The 15,154-nt window shown below is 50.4% G+C and overlaps 7 protein-coding genes across 7 annotated transcripts; 3 read left to right on the top strand and 4 right to left on the bottom strand.

The window, feature by feature from the left end:
• Positions 1 to 136: 136 nt before the first annotated feature.
• EJ05DRAFT_427537 (C-8 sterol isomerase) lies at positions 137 to 992 on the bottom strand (the record flags this gene model as incomplete). Its single annotated transcript, XM_033741516.1, has 3 exons — positions 137 to 362; positions 435 to 877; positions 945 to 992. Coding segments are annotated over 3 exons (717 nt in total), but the record flags the coding sequence as incomplete, so codon positions are not given.
• Positions 993 to 1,805: 813 nt separating this feature from the next.
• Positions 1,806 to 2,594, bottom strand: EJ05DRAFT_501575 (calcineurin regulatory subunit B; the record flags this gene model as incomplete). The annotated part of the gene is made up of 5 exons (XM_033747131.1): positions 1,806 to 1,816; positions 1,865 to 1,976; positions 2,033 to 2,329; positions 2,391 to 2,443; positions 2,543 to 2,594. The coding sequence occupies 5 exons, from the start codon at positions 2,592 to 2,594 to the stop codon at positions 1,806 to 1,808; spliced, it is 525 nt and encodes a 174-aa protein (XP_033599483.1).
• A 475-nt stretch (positions 2,595 to 3,069) lies between these two features.
• Positions 3,070 to 3,272, top strand: EJ05DRAFT_477257 (uncharacterized protein). Its single transcript, XM_033744209.1, has one exon. The coding sequence runs from the start codon at positions 3,080 to 3,082 to the stop codon at positions 3,254 to 3,256; it is 177 nt and encodes a 58-aa protein (XP_033599482.1). The 5' UTR covers positions 3,070 to 3,079; the 3' UTR covers positions 3,257 to 3,272.
• Positions 3,273 to 3,744: 472 nt separating this feature from the next.
• On the bottom strand, positions 3,745 to 5,103 carry EJ05DRAFT_493487 (glycoside hydrolase; the record flags this gene model as incomplete). The annotated part of the gene is made up of 5 exons (XM_033746124.1): positions 3,745 to 4,133; positions 4,188 to 4,549; positions 4,598 to 4,740; positions 4,874 to 5,039; positions 5,090 to 5,103. 5 exons carry the CDS (start codon positions 5,101 to 5,103, stop codon positions 3,745 to 3,747), a joined length of 1,074 nt encoding a protein of 357 aa, XP_033599481.1.
• Positions 5,104 to 6,778: 1,675 nt separating this feature from the next.
• Positions 6,779 to 7,391, top strand: EJ05DRAFT_511776 (uncharacterized protein; the record flags this gene model as incomplete). Its single annotated transcript, XM_033748263.1, has 1 exon — positions 6,779 to 7,391. A coding segment is annotated over one exon (326 nt), but the record flags the coding sequence as incomplete, so codon positions are not given.
• A 1,248-nt stretch (positions 7,392 to 8,639) lies between these two features.
• On the top strand, positions 8,640 to 10,078 carry EJ05DRAFT_440718 (putative lipid phosphate phosphatase 1; the record flags this gene model as incomplete). Its single annotated transcript, XM_033741948.1, has 4 exons — positions 8,640 to 8,813; positions 8,914 to 9,117; positions 9,176 to 9,407; positions 9,465 to 10,078. 4 exons carry the CDS (start codon positions 8,640 to 8,642, stop codon positions 10,076 to 10,078), a joined length of 1,224 nt encoding a protein of 407 aa, XP_033599479.1.
• A 971-nt stretch (positions 10,079 to 11,049) lies between these two features.
• EJ05DRAFT_52240 (actin-like ATPase domain-containing protein) lies at positions 11,050 to 13,745 on the bottom strand. Its single transcript, XM_033748782.1, has 6 exons — positions 13,084 to 13,745; positions 12,924 to 13,028; positions 12,115 to 12,870; positions 11,885 to 12,061; positions 11,397 to 11,835; positions 11,050 to 11,342 (listed from the first exon to the last, which is right to left on the bottom strand). Exons 1-6 carry the CDS (start codon positions 13,594 to 13,596, stop codon positions 11,143 to 11,145), a joined length of 2,190 nt encoding a protein of 729 aa, XP_033599478.1. The 5' UTR covers positions 13,597 to 13,745; the 3' UTR covers positions 11,050 to 11,142.
• Positions 13,746 to 15,154: the final 1,409 nt, after the last annotated feature.

Here is a 15,154-nt window from a genome sequence, read left to right as displayed (position 1 = left end):
CGAGCCCAGCCATGTATCCCGTATAATAGTCTTACAGAGTCCCACAGCCATCGATATAGTATAATACAGTCTTTTCCAGATCTATTACCCCGGCCTTTGATGCTATTACAGCCACCACCGCGAAGAAGGGCCCCTCTTATATTTTCCCAGCAAGAAGATTCCTAATCATCTCCCGGCCCGTGATACGCACTGTATGCCAAAGCGTCGGTAAATCAAGCGTACTCGAAAGCGTATCCCCAAACCCGAACGGCAGCATGAGCGGGATCCAGCCCTGCGCCAGCTCCAACGCCCAACAGCCCTCGTGCATCTTGTACTGCTTCACCGTGCCGCGCCTCAGGTGATGCACCGTACCTTTCGGGTATCTATAACAGCAAATCCAAATCATCAGCAAATTGCACGTCCATAATCTGATAGAGAATAAGGAGAAAACTCACCGCTCCATAACAAGACTATGCGCCGGCGCCGCCCACTGCTCGCCCTCCAAGATATGAAAGTAATCATCCGCCGTATGCCTGCCCGTATGTCCCTCCGTGCCAAGCGGCGTGCCGAACACAATCAGATACTCCGTGATGCTGGCGTGGATAATGTACATGCTGCCCATTGCGCCACCCGCATTATTGAACACCCACTCGCTCTCATAGGGAGAGACCTGCGCGCTGGGATCCCAGGGCATCGGGGCCGGTGCATCGTCGTCTATGCTTGAGGGTGCGAGCGGGTGATCTGGGAATGGGCTCACGGTGATGTGGGCGGCGCCGTGGGTGGTGCGGAGGGAGCTGACGATGTGGTGGACGGCGCCGGCGGTGGAGTTCGGGTAGAGCGCGAGGGCTTCGAGGGTGAGGGCGTGCATGGCGGGTGCGGAGAAGATGTACCATTGGGACTATAAGGGGGGAGGCGCATGTTAGAGGTGCTGAGACGACAGGAGCTCGATTAGAAGGAGGGTTTACCTTGACTGCGTCGGCCCAGAGGTAGATGCCATAGGCGAGGGCGGCGATGGCGACTGCGATTGCAGCGCGCATTGGGGTCATTTTTCTTGTTGTTGGCAGATGGTGGTACTGTGATTGATAGATGTTATATGCCTTGGGAATTTTGTAGTTTTAGTCCCCGGAGCCCGAGCTCCCCGGCGTCCCGGAAAGGGGACCAGGAAATCACGCCACGCTAGCTTTATCAGGGTCCTTGCGTGGAGGCTTGGCAACTCCGTATTCTCTCCAGAAACAACCTACGAGAGTACCAGGTAGGTTTCTCGATATATTAAATGCGGTGATTGTCCTTGATTTCTCCTCAATTCCCAGGCTGGATCCCGAGCGTGGTGTTCCTACAATCATGGCTGTGGTTCGTTCAAGGAGCATCTCAACTGCTTCGAAGCCAGTGCCGGCTCAACTCCCAATCGCTTCGACATGTTTGTAAGGCTCTAAGCCGCATATTTCACCGGTGGCTGTCGATTAAACCGTCAAACAAAGACATTTCAAATTGTGGCGCTTCAGATAAGTCGCATGCTACTAAGTCGTACGCTAGCAGAGTTGAGCAGAGTCAGTTACGTGAAGCATTCGTTTTGTCTTTAAAAGTGCTTCAGACTTTTATGTTATAGTCGACCGAAGGTTCACTGCGAAGTCTGGACACTGTGGGTTCAAGGCCTAAAGTTCACCTGTCTTAGCGGCTCTCCCAGAATATGGAGGCCACGTGAGCTGTCTCATAGTGAATGTTCAACAAGTCCATTAATAGTAACTCTTAAAACATTCTCCTTTGCCACAAGCAGTAGTCCGAAACGCCATGCTCCTGAGCCTGAGGCTAGCCCCTCATGGGTATTATCAAAATTGATCTACAACATGTCAGCGTCGGTAGAGCAAAACGCCAGACAGCCACTTACCTAACGTCATGCTCATAGAAATATCGGTACTCTCGACCATTTTTGTGAACTCTTCAAAACTGATCTTTCCATCCTGGTCAAGATCTGCCTCCATGATGGTCTTGTCCACAATCTAAAGCCTGGTCAGCCTCGCGCAGCAATATACTTCGACACTTGCAGAGTGCGCACCTGTTGCAGCTGTTGGTCTTTCAAATTGCTTCCAACCATCATCTTTAGCACAATAAACAGCTCGCCGTTGCTTATGTACCCATCTCTATCAATGTCGTAGACTTTGAACGCAAACTTGAGCTTCTCATCCTTGTTGCCTTTCGAGCTAAAGGCGCTCAGGCCTGATACGAACTCCTGGAAGTCAACATCGCCACCACCGTCCTCGTCAAAGATGGCAATCATGCGGGTAGCTAGAGGATTCGACGATACTTGTGGAAGGGCGAGGAACTCTTCGCGCTCAATAGTGCCTGAATTGTCCTGTAGTGGTCCTCAGCATCATTGTAAGAGGCTTCGCTGCATAGGCATGGTTCTGGCTTACCTTGTCTAGCTTCATGAAACGCTTCCTCAGTCTGTCCACTTCTTCATGGTCGACTATAAGCGTATACAATTAGCCCGCCCCTTAAGTGTGTCCGTTGACCCCTCTCTGTACCCCTCTGCATGGCTTCGACAATGTGGCATATGTTGTCTTACAATTTGAACCCTGGACAATGGTCTCAAGCATGTTGCTGTTTGCGTTCCCCATATTCGTTGTAGTGCGGGTATTTTATGGCCGAAGTAACGGCTTCGTAAAAGGGAGTGATGTCAAAGATGTATTCAGAGAAAGGCTGACTAGCTGATGCGATGCGCCACGCTAGATCTCAGGGCTCCGTGCTGGTTCAGGTCGCTACAGCGGGGGTCTTTCTCACCGGGGATGAGCCGCGGTCACAGCTTCTAAACCAATAATTAGCCAAGCTTTCGTCGTCGACTTCAGACTACACACCCAGCATGTCTCACAACGTAGTCTCGGAGCTCACATCCGCCATACAATCGGCCTCGATCAATCGGAGACCATCGCCAAGCCATGATATAGCACCGTCAACGGCGGCAGACAAGCGAGAGCCTGTTCGCGTGTCCTCGTCACCCACTCCCTCCGAACTCGATGCAGTTGCAGATGCCGCCGACGACGAGATTCCTGTATCGATCCTCGATCTTCGCCCGCGGCGGCCCGCGCTCCCTCCACTTCCGGATATGAGATTCGAGCAGAGCTATCTGAAAAGCATTGAACAAGCGCAAGGATGGCAGGGTGTCACATACATCACGATACGAGATCAGGTATATACGGAAGACGCCCAGAGATCCAAGTGTAAGCTAACAGCAGACGTCAGGTACTTCTACCTCTTGTACAAGGCCTGGGCTGGCAATTGATTCTTTCTGGTTGGAGACATTGGAATTCCGCATCGAGACTAAGTGGACGCCATGTAGGAGCGAGGGTACGACGCTGGTGGTGGCGTGTGAACAATTGGAAACTTCCTGCAGGTCAGCAATGACTCTTAGGAAGATATGAATCAAGGATGTCGACAGATGAGGCCTTTGACTCGTATTGGGCCTCTTTTTATGGATAGCCTAGCCAAGCGAGGAGTTTTGGCGCATTCCGAGCATCTGCGATAGTGATTAAGCCCATGGCCACGTTCGCAAACCTGTACATACTAAGGCAAATGAGATGAACATGAGGGGCTCGTTTGGAAAGACAAGTCATTATGCGCTAAAGCTGTATCAGCAACATTATCGCGCTATTGTATTGCACGGTCTGTTACATCAGAACCATGGGTCACCGAACAAGTCAAGGTACCAAATATGAATGATATATACAAGAAAGTACTTCTAAACCTCATCCAGCTTGCATCGCCTAGAATTCAAGCGCATTTGAAGTCACCGGCCGGACTATAGTTACAGCTGTCGCCAGTCCCACCAGTGATACTAATACCATTAAAGGTAAAGTCGGAGCATGACCCGCTGCCGCAAAGAATATAATAATTCTTCGCATCGCTCGTCGCTGTGCCGGTAATGTTGGACATCGTAACACCCTTGATCGTAACTCCGTTGGTAGGGACACCGGTTGGGCCCCCATTCAGGTAGTCCTGCTGGATGTCGATGCCATAATCAGAGATATTGGACAACTTGATGTTCGTGTACACTATATTCTCGACACTTCCCGTGGTACCAGAGTTGGTCTTGATTCGCGCCCCATTCTCAGAATTGGATATCGTACTGTCAGAGAAGGTAATCCCAGATACGGTGTTGTCTAACGACCGAGTCAGGATCACAAATAAGGACATTCGCATGGAAGTCGACTTACTACTTTTGCCACCGACACTCCCAATGCTCAAACCGTGGCCACCACTACAGGTCAGCCCAGAGACAGTAATGTTTGTCCCACTGGTCACAGCAACACAGTCGTCCTGGTTCTTCACGATTGAATTCCTCAGAACTACATTGGTGCTGGAGCTTATATCGAAGCCATCTGAGTTGTGAGCAGCTGCCTTCCCACCAGACTTGCTGTTTGGGGCATCACCAGCGGAGTTGTCTAGATAAATATTCTCGATGATCAAGTCTTTGGCGCCGGTGATCTGGAAGCAATGGGTCGGCCAGTTCTTGATGTTCAGTCCGTGGACATGCGAGTTGGCAACAAGTTTACTCAAGACAATGAAGTGATCCGGTCTATTGGCGTCAGCGATAAGGTCACAAGATCGACAAGAAGTTGTTTACTTCGTTGTACCGCCATTCGAACCTTGTCCGTCCCACCACGCCGAGCCGTTGCCATCAATGACATGGGAGGAATCACCGGTGATCTCGACTCCTGAGCCAGTGATCTTGACGGGATCAAAGTCCTCGGCTACATATTCAAAAGTCTTTTCGATTCTTATTAGACGGTTTTCGATCTAAAAACGCAGTGACAGGATATCAATCTAGCCACACTTCTAGCAATTCTCACTATAGAGGCGTCGCTAGCATGATATCCTGTCGCAAGTTTAGAGGACTAACCGTGGTGCCTGAGAAGGTGACCTTCGATCCAGCCTTCAACTTCGTCAGATCCAACGTATCACCAGCTGGAACCGTGATACTCTTAAGGGTTATCGCTGTGCAGGACGCTACTGCTGCAGACACAGAGGCATACTCCGTCACAGTGCAAGATGTAGCCGTCTTGGAACTCTTTACAGCTGTGGATTTTGCGTCGGCACAGCCAACAGTCGCCAGGACTATGGATAAGGCATAGAAAAAGAGCTTCATTTTTAGAAGTATTGAAGTAGAATGGAGCAGAAAGGAAGTGATGAAAGTGGAAAGATCGTGTCGTATGCTCTCTATCTCCTTGGTGAGTCTTTTTATACACCAAAGCCTACAGCATTCTTTCGTCGACGTCAACATGTACGCACAAGATACGCGTCCCCCAATCTATGTTACAGCCCTTAATATGACGGTTATCATTCGTCCGCCACTTCATTTGACTGTCGAGGATCATAAGTGGATCGAAATATACGTATCGCAAAGTCAGTTTGCGACTCAATATCCCATCTGTGGAATCATTCCATATACAAGCATTTTGTCCCAAGGCTTGACTTATCTTGGCTTCGAATAGATTGGAATTGTGATTCCGGCACGTTTAGCAGTGATTCCGGCGCGTATGGTAGTGCGAACGGAGAAACAATTTCCGTGTATAAGAGCACGGGAAGTGGGTCTGAGGATATTGAAACGGATGGCTTACGCCACGAAGAATCAGTTACAAGGCTGCTGTCGAGAGACGTGGGGAGGAGGCTCGAGTGTTTGTGGAGCTGTGGAGATGTCAAGACTATAAATCTTTTCACCCCACGATGATGTATCAGGGGCCAGGGCTGCAAAGTGAAACGCTATGTACTACATCATGTACGTGCTGTATCAGACCCATACCTGCTTCTTCGACTTGACTTTTGAATCGTGAAAGGTAGTCACTAATCCCACCAAAGAAAGGTAGTCGCATTAAAAGGTAGTTCAAGGTTGTTCTATGCCACACATTATGCAAGCAAGAGGAACGCACCAAGTCATGTGTCTTGTAACCTACCACACTATCTCCCATAACGATACGTATCGAAAAGACAAACTTTGTTGCGATAAAGTTGAATCTCTACGGCCACATCTGACACGGGTGGGCTAGTGCTCGAATTCTACGTGCCTGGCCACCGCCCCGTCGGATGCGCTGGCACTTGAGTGAAGCCTCGTAGGCAACTGCAGCGTGCTTGTCGCGATACTTGGCAAGTCGCGAATCTTTTAGTCAGACATATATCCTCTAGATTGCTCGTAGTCATCGCAAAATAGGCGACAGAGCTCCTCATCTATGCTTTGTGACTCAGGAGACACGTCGCACCGACATCGGCGTCAAAGATGCATGGCAGAGGCAAGCCAGCTCCGAAAATATGCCAGTGGTAGAATGAAGCCCGACCTAGTATCTAGTACGCAACAGTGAGGTGGTCTATTACGTGTTATGCGAAATCGAGGACATGTATGAGTGTCGCGCGGATTCGTAAGATGGGACCATAGTGGTGTGACATTGCTGCTTCCAAGTCTGAAAAAGCAGATGACGAATGCAGTAGAGACATGTTTCGGTTGAGCCTCTCGTGTTTGACGCATCGAGAAGGCTCTACCATGTTCCCTGCCTAGCCGTGGCTGTGCTTTGTACCTAATCAAGTTAGTGTCCACAGCCTGGCCAATCATGAGTCAGCAGAACCCGCCTCAATCGGTTTGAGTCATCACATGCATGACTCTGTCATTCTCATGCACGCGGCACGGCATCGCTGCCTCTAGTCAACATCGGAAGTGTATATATATATATCTATGACCTCCATGCTTGCCACTCATTACCACTCTACAATCTTTGTTCTACCGCCAGGGTCTCCGTGACTGCTGATTGATAACGCACAATGGGCCAACGACACAACCGTAAACGAACCCGAAGTCGACCTCGCCACCGTTCGCATACGCAGCAAAATCATTCTCGGACATCATCCGTTTCCTCGTCCAAAGATCGAAACATAGAGCCTGCTCCTCCACTCCCTCATTACCAATCTTCTCCCTTTTTCGAAGAGCTCTACTCGGCATGGCAGATGCAGGATGACGAAGATGCAATGGAAGCTCAACGGCTTCGCCTTTTCGGAGGCGAGACCGGGGACGAAGTAAGCCTCTGCGAACCCATGCTGAAAGTGGTCATGGATCTTTTCAATGACATTGATTATATCGATCCATGACCTGCTCCTCTCTTCACTTACCTGCTCTCCTCGCCCCTCCCCACCACAGACTGCACAGATGAGATTTCCTTGCGTTTCTCCTACCAAGCAGAAGCATAGCTCATTATTCTTTTCGCAAATTACGCAGATCTAGAATGCATCTTTCTTCTTACTGCAGATTCAGAGTGATCCTATGAATGATTGAGAGCTACAATACTTTGCGCACACATACAACACCGGCTCATCCGTCAACGATATCTTCAACCAACAATTTGACCAAAAGCATGTGGTCGATGTGACGCAGGTCTCGACCTCGAGAAATACCTGCGGTCCACCACGATCCACCACACAAGAGGCATGGGACAAACACGAGCGAGGACTTGTAACAGTGACAGCCCTAGGTGCTTCTAACTCGGCTGGGTTATGAAGGTCAGAGCTGGATCGGTCCAAAAAAGCTCGGCCCTGGGACTCTGGGACTTCACATGTGCGCTGGGAGACAGTACTGGCCAAGAATGATCATGATGCAGCTAGATGCACGCAAAGCTGTTGCTGGAGCGTCGCTGCTTGTCGAGTTGAGAATCAAAAGAACATGAAAGACATGCGAATGTGGCGGATATGTGGTGGAACGTGTATGGTCATGTATATTGTATTAAATGTGGTGCAACTGGTTCGAACACGGCTGTGCTTCGTCGGCGGATATTTATGGTCAATCTTTCTGTTATATACCCATTTGAATTTCTAGCAAGGATTTATACGTCTGTACACCCCTCTTTGACCATTGCAAACACCTTCGTGAACACGACCAATAGAATCGACCAAATACGGTCAATCCATGCGAAACGTCATCGCATCATGCTCCACGCAGCGGCCGCTAAAGTCGGGTCACGCAGCAAGCGAACCAATGTTAAGGGTTATGCTACAGTAGTACCAGACCAAGCTTTTGACAAGCTTCTGCCAACTGTCGGAGCATAACGCGCTACAGACTCCAGTAGTACAGTACATCGGAGGTATCAAGTCGAGGTGTCAAGGCCAACTACAAGATGCTCCACACAGTCTACACAAGTGCGACTTCTCCGTCGCACCGTGCCGCGTAGTGCCATGTCGTGTCGAGCATTCTCTGTGGCTAGTGAAGTGAAGAACAACAATATTACCTTGAGTAATGTGGAGATGAGACGTCATGGCAATCTCAACTTCTCGGTGTGCATGCGCGTCGAAAACAGGGAAGTCCACTATAGAGTCATTGCCCTTTTAAGCTGCGCACGTCCTGGAAATTTGTTGACTTTCCCGTCTCCAGGACCAGATCGCGCCTGCCTTGTTCAGACTCCGCCGTCTTGCGTCATCCTCTTCCGTCCCTCTATCTCACGCGACTTGCACGCTACATCCATCTTACATCCATTCCCAGCTCATTCAGTTGTTCCTAGCTGCTATTGTTTCAATCGCTTCAGAATTCAGCCAGCATCGAGATGGGTTTTTTCAATCGCCGTACGCAACCGGTTGCTGCAGACACCACCACTGCTACAGGTACTCATCCAGAGAAAAAGTCTGCACTCGGTGGCATGTTCAATCGTGATCATCGCAGCAACGCGACCGGTCACACTGGCGGCGTTATCAATGCCCGCAACCATGGGAATACGCACTCGCTTTACTCGAGGCCGACGTTTGGACAGTGGTTCAAACTTACTTGGGCAGATATCTTGACTATGGTCATAATGGGTGTGATTGGTCTTGGTGTATGTTCATTGATTTTCAAGTTTACAATCCTTTCCATGGCTTCATGGGTTGGAGGAAGAACACACTCGTGTTGGGTGTAATTGCTAATGTTGTGTCCAGGTTTACGAAGCTCCACCAGCACCCTCCCGCTCGTTCCCTATCTACTTCGCTGATGGTGAGATTGTGTACCCTCAGTTCGCGTACCCACTTCGCAACGAGATCATCCCCATCTGGGCCGCTGCACTACTCGCTGCGTTGGTACCGATTTCTGTGTTCTTGATCGCGCAGATCCGTGTCAGGAGTTTCTGGGATGTGAACAATGCTGTATGTTCAGCCATGGTGCACTCCGTTTGGGAGAAGTATGCTAACACATGTTGTTTAGACTCTTGGTCTCTTATACTCACTTATCACTGCTGCCGTCTTCCAGGTGTTTCTGAAGTGCCTCATCGGTGGTCTGAGACCGCACTTCCTGGCTGTCTGCAAGCCCAATATCACCCCTGCAATGATCGCCATAGCGACCGATCCAAACGCCGACCCGAGTGGCTCACCCTTGACCGGCAATGGACTTGGTGGTATCATGTTCGATAGATCTATCTGTACAGGAGACAACGACCGTAAGTACCGTAGTGGTATCGACTTCCACTGAAAAGCCAGGCACTGACCGTGACCAGAAATCGATGATGCCCTCGAATCCTTTCCCTCGGGCCACACCACAGCCGCCTTCGCTGGCTTCGTCTTCCTCTCCCTCTACCTTAATGCTAAGCTCAAGCTCTTCAGCAACCACCATACGCCAATGTGGGCACTGATTCTCGTCTTTGCACCCATCCTCGGAGCAGTCCTCATCGGCGGTGCCCTCACCATTGATGAGTACCACAATTGGTATGACGTAGTTGCTGGTGCTATCATTGGAACCATGTTCGCATTCGCAGCATATAGGATGGTCTATGCTGCGGTGTGGGACTTCCGTTTCAACCACGTCCCGCTTATTCGTGGAACACCGTTTGCATATGATCGGGCTGCGAGCGCGCTGGAAGGCTTTGGGACTGGTGTCTTTACGCGCAAGGCAGGTTGGGGCAAGGGATCGAATGTGAATGCTGGACGCAGCCACCATAATGGAGTTGTTGATAATGGACATCAGAATGGGCTCGTTGACAATGGAGATCACAGCGGCGTTGGCCATGGCGTTGCGAATGACACGGTCAACTCTACTGGCCACCGTCGTAATTCAGGTATTGAACGTCGACCTGTTGGTGGCGGATATGCACGAGGCGAACAGATGGTATGATGGCGATCATGAGTTGACGTTGAAATGGCTACCGCGAGCATGCTGTAGTGCAGGAGGCGAACGGCAATGTCGACAGCAGAGAAGCATGGGGTTGTAATTTGTAGCACAGCGTTGACTCACTTCCGATGATAATAATACCCTGGGAACGTAGATACAACATAGGAGAGGCACAGTGGCATGGTGCAATGACTATAGTAACGTAATTCACAATGAATTGTCCTGAATCCAATAGCAATGATTGCGCGCTCATATGGCCATAGAGGAACGAACATAAGCCGATCCTTGACGATAACACATTATAGCAGACCATCGTGATCCGTATGTAGTCGAAGAATATGCGTGAGATGGTGGGGCTGATACAAAACGGTGGGGGCTCGACCAGGATACTTGGACGCCATTCATTATATATTCAAGCCTCCATATAACATGTAAGAATGTCTACTACCTACTACCTACTACCTAGCTACTATCACTCACTACTACCAACCAACTACGTCGCTCCTATCATTTCGCTAACAGCAATCCCAACATCGCCCCCACCTCGCCCAAGCCCCCACCAAAAAAGACGTTCGCACAATAATCCCCCATGAGCATCCATCCATCCATCCATTCCCCAAAGTCCTGGCTTCCTCCTGGTCGCCTTATCATCATCATCATATTCATCTCGTGACAGATCAGGTAAAAACCCGGTCCACACTCACTACCGAAACCTGGCCCCCCCCTTTCCCCACTTCACTCATAATATGCGTAATCTGCTGCGCTGTGCGGCCGAAATTTGTGTGTAACAGATGTGTGTTTGTATGTGTGCGTGCGCATTGCAACCGAGAACAAGGCCTGAACTGAATATTGGGAGGGGGGTATGCAGACGCGACAGACATCACACAAAAAACAATCGAGAGAAACGCAACAGCGACAAACAAAGGGAGAGAAGAGGAGCGAGAAAAAAAATTGTTTTATAGTCAAACTCCATAGCCAAATGAGAATCCCATCCCAGTACCCGGAGATGTGTATGAAGGGATGTTCGTAAAGGGTCCGCATTTCGTGTCCGGAAGGTTTTGAGACATTTATCGGAAGCGCGCAGAGCAGCGGCCCATGACTTCGCCCTGGCAGACGAGTTCTGCATTGAACTCGGACCCGTCTAGCGTGAGGTAGATGTCAAAGTACACCCGGTAGAACGTGCCCTGCGGTGTGTCCATGCGCTCGAAATCTTTCTCGAGATTCTTGCGTGAGAGATCTGAGGTTAAAGTAACGACTTCCTTGATGCCTAATTACCATGTTAGGTCCGTCCTTGAATAACATTAAGTGGAGCGGAACTTACGAGGATCTTTGGTATACTCTGGGCAGACATCATCGTCACAAGCATACAAGATATCTTCGTACATGAGCGTAGCCCCTGGTGCCACTTGTCGAAAGAAGGAGACCTTGACTGGCTCGCCAATCTTGACACGCTGACCCTTTTGCACAAATATTTGGCGAGTGTATTTGCAGCGATCCTTGCCATCCAGGGACGGGACACGATACTGCTCAGGATGGTGACCCTCCTTGAAAGGCTGCAAGGTAGCCATCAGATAGTGACGACGGGACACACGATGAGTTACAATACGCTCAGTAATACCAGCTGTGACAGCACCCTTCACAATAGCTGCTACTGAATCCATAGGCCGGACGACCTTGGACTGGAACTGTGGAGGAACGTGAAGCTTGATTTGCTGGAAAAGGTATTCGGATGCACCAAAACCACCAACAACGAGAACGTTCTAGAAGAAGTTAGCAAATGTGTAAGGCATCACTAGATGATTCACAAACCTGCAGTGCCCTATTTTGCGCTTGGATGGCAATAATTTGGTTCCGTACAAGTTCCAGAATACGATTAACGACTGGTTCGAAGCACTGAAGAATCTCCTCGTTCGTAAACGTCATGTAGCCCTCTTCAATGCCTGCTTCAGGGAACTCGGCTTCAATACCAACGTCAACGGCCCATTTCTGTTGTGAAGCTGGTTAGCATAAGTCAGCCCAAGAGACGTGACAGCACATACCTGACCGTTGTTGCGGAAGTCTGCTTTGATTCGGTTTTCGAAATCCATGATGCACTTGGCATAAACCTTGCCTGCAGTCTTGGAGCCGTCTGGAAGCTTCATCTTTCGGATCTTGGCACGAAGAATGTTGCTAAAGTTACGATTCAATGCGGTAGAGCCGCAAGAGTCACCAGAACCTGCAGTACATTCTGCGACAGAGAATGGGTTCTCCTCTTCGACTTCATAAGCGATCAAATCGACGGTGCCACCACCGCAATCAACGATCAGAAGAGCATCGTGTACTTTGAGATTAAGTAAGCCTGTCTTCGAACAGAACATGGCAGCTGCCTCTGGCTCAGTGATCAGTGTCAGCCGATTGTCGTTCTCGTCCCGAAGGAAGCCGGCCTGAATGGCTGCAGCACGAGTAGCTGCCTTCCCAGCATCGTTCCAGATAGCAGGTACTGTGAGGTAGTATCGAATATTTCTCTCTTCACGATTGAATACTTCTCCGAGGGTTTTTTGCAGCTGGTTTCGCATGGCCTGTCTTAGGTGGAATAGATAATCAGCGGCTACGTCGATTTCCGACTTGCCTGGCGGTAGTGGGGGAAGGTTGATTGGGTCAATATATGTGTTTCCAGACAGCATCAGCTGCAGCTTGAACCATTCGACTTTCTGCACGCCAGCCTTGGGGTATCCAGTCGGAGCTAGCGCCTCAGCAATATCTGGACCCCATCCGACGACTTTTTGGTATTGATCATAGTATAGAACGGTCGGAATCTACGATAAACGTTAGAAAAGCGACTCTGGTGTCTCATGTTATTCTTGCTGACCTTTTGTTTTGTTTGATTCCCTGCGCCCGGCCACTCAGTGATGATGTCTTCCTTTGCCTCAGTATTTGTCGCAAACGCAAACGCTACACCGGAAAAGGTGGTTCCCTAGCGTATAGTTAGCGCAAACTCGCCGTATGACTGCTAAGAGACTCGGACTTACAAAATCAATCCCAACAATCAATTGAGCTTTACTCCGATTCCCGGCATCAGCCTCGACAGCTGGTGGGGGCCTGTTGTACGCTTGTGGCCCTGGAGGAGCCGGAGCCGGAGCACCATAACCACCATACTGAGGTTGTTGAGCGGGAGGATAACCCGGAGGCCCCGGAGGAGGAGGACCTTGACCATACATCTGGCCTTGCGGTTGGGGTGGATATCCGTGGCCTTGTGCACCAGTGTTTATGGGCGGCGGGGGCATTGGACTACTCGAACGACCGTGTTGCTGAGGAGCACCGAGGTTGCCACCAGGAGGAGCGTAGGTGTAGGAAGGAGGACGACCGAGAGGGTTTTGGGGATTCATCTGGAGAGAAGTGGTGGAGGAGCTGGGATTGGAAGGAGGGGAGAGCGAGCTGGAGTTGGCTGGGGGCGGGGTGCTTGGGTTTGAGGCAGCAACAGTGTTTGAGGATTTGCGTCTCGAGCCCACGAGATTTTTGAAGCGAGCGTTCATGGATGACATGAAAACAACCTCGACGGGGGAACGGTCAGCGAAGACGTTGTAAAAAGAGAGCAGAGGACGGGAGGGGGGGAGAGAGTGGGTGGAGCAGAGGGCCTGGGAGGGACGACGGTCGGGTCGGTTGGCTCAGTTGGCTGTTGGTAGCTGGTTACTGGCTGGTTGGGCGGTGCGTGGTGTCACTGGTGTGTAGTGTGGAGCAGACGAGCGCTGCGACGGGCTGGCCTGTCTGTGTGTGTGTGTTGTGTAGGAGAGCTGAGACTCGACTGTAACTGGTGGCCTTGCTCAAGCTGAACTCTCAGCCCTAGCTAGAGTCGTGAGAAAGAAGCTGGTGATTCTGCGACGCAGTAGTAGACCCCAAAATTGACTTGGGAGTAGATTCGTCTTGGTCGTGAGCAAGTCTGGAGCCGAGGCAGAGAATGGAAAAACCCGACCACTTGCTTCTGCACTGACTGTGATGGAACGAACGTATGCCCCTCACAGCACACAGCATATACAGCACATACAGCACAGCACAGCTCAGCTGAATGACGAGGGCGCAGAAAAGAGGGCACTGGACTGGGACGAAGAAGGACTGGAACGGAGAGAGACTTCAGGGTAGTAGCTTTTAGTCGGACAAGGCTGAACACCAAAAAGACCAGGGGAGGAGGGAGAAAGGCTTCTTCTGGGCGCAGCAGTAAGCAAGGTGCGGGATCGAACAGAAACCAGAGACTGGAAGAACAGAGATCACGTCGTCTGGAGAGGAAAAGTCTTGTATTGCTAGAAAAGCCGTAACCCTAACCCTTGTTTCCCGACTAGCAAAACATGAGGTTAGTTCTGTTGGTTTTGGTGACGGCGTGACGGTTTCGACGAGGACGCCGCCGCCGCCGCACGGGAAGCCTGATAGGGCCTGATGGGGGCCTGATGCCAAGCCGCTCAGGCAGCAACCCACCTGCGCCACAATCCTGCACAAGCATCCTATCACTCACTAATTTATCATGTATGCAACATGGATCCATAAAATTGCTGTTGAGTCTACGGATATCGGATCCTGTGTATCGGCATGCAATGTAAGTATCCTACTTTACCATAAGCTATCCCATCTTCCCTGTAGGATATAAGATATCAGGCGTATTGGTAGCTGTACACCTAGGTACTGTGGTAGAGCGTGGCTTAGCCGCGTGCGGCTCGCGTGCTGCAGCGTGCAGCGCGAACGTGGCCCGTTTGTCTGGGCGCTCAACCCATCTGATGGGGCCTGGGGCCGTGGGCACGTCCTCGCGCCAGAATAGTGCTGCATGTACATACTATGATACCACCCAATATCGGCATCAACCATCAAGATCCTCGTGTTAGATGGTAGAGGTCCGTAGACCTCGAAAAGGACGTAAATTCAACTATGTGCTATGTACAAAGTACTCTCACCTCCTGTGCTTCCCTTGTGAAGTCTTGAAATCTTAAACTGCGCACGTCTTGACGTAATGAGACGCCCAACTCTTTGTAATGCCGAGAAACTCCTGTGTGCCCATGCATCTTGACTCTTCGAATACTGTGACTTTGTGAGAGTATAGACACACCGAACCAACCA

The sequence above is a fragment of the Pseudovirgaria hyperparasitica genome, assembly GCF_010093815.1.
Source record: "Pseudovirgaria hyperparasitica strain CBS 121739 unplaced genomic scaffold EJ05scaffold_10, whole genome shotgun sequence".
Classification (NCBI taxonomy): domain Eukaryota; kingdom Fungi; phylum Ascomycota; class Dothideomycetes; order Acrospermales; family Acrospermaceae; genus Pseudovirgaria; species Pseudovirgaria hyperparasitica.
The sequence above is the reverse complement of the archived record's forward strand: the minus strand, read 5'-3'. Positions and strand labels throughout refer to the sequence as shown.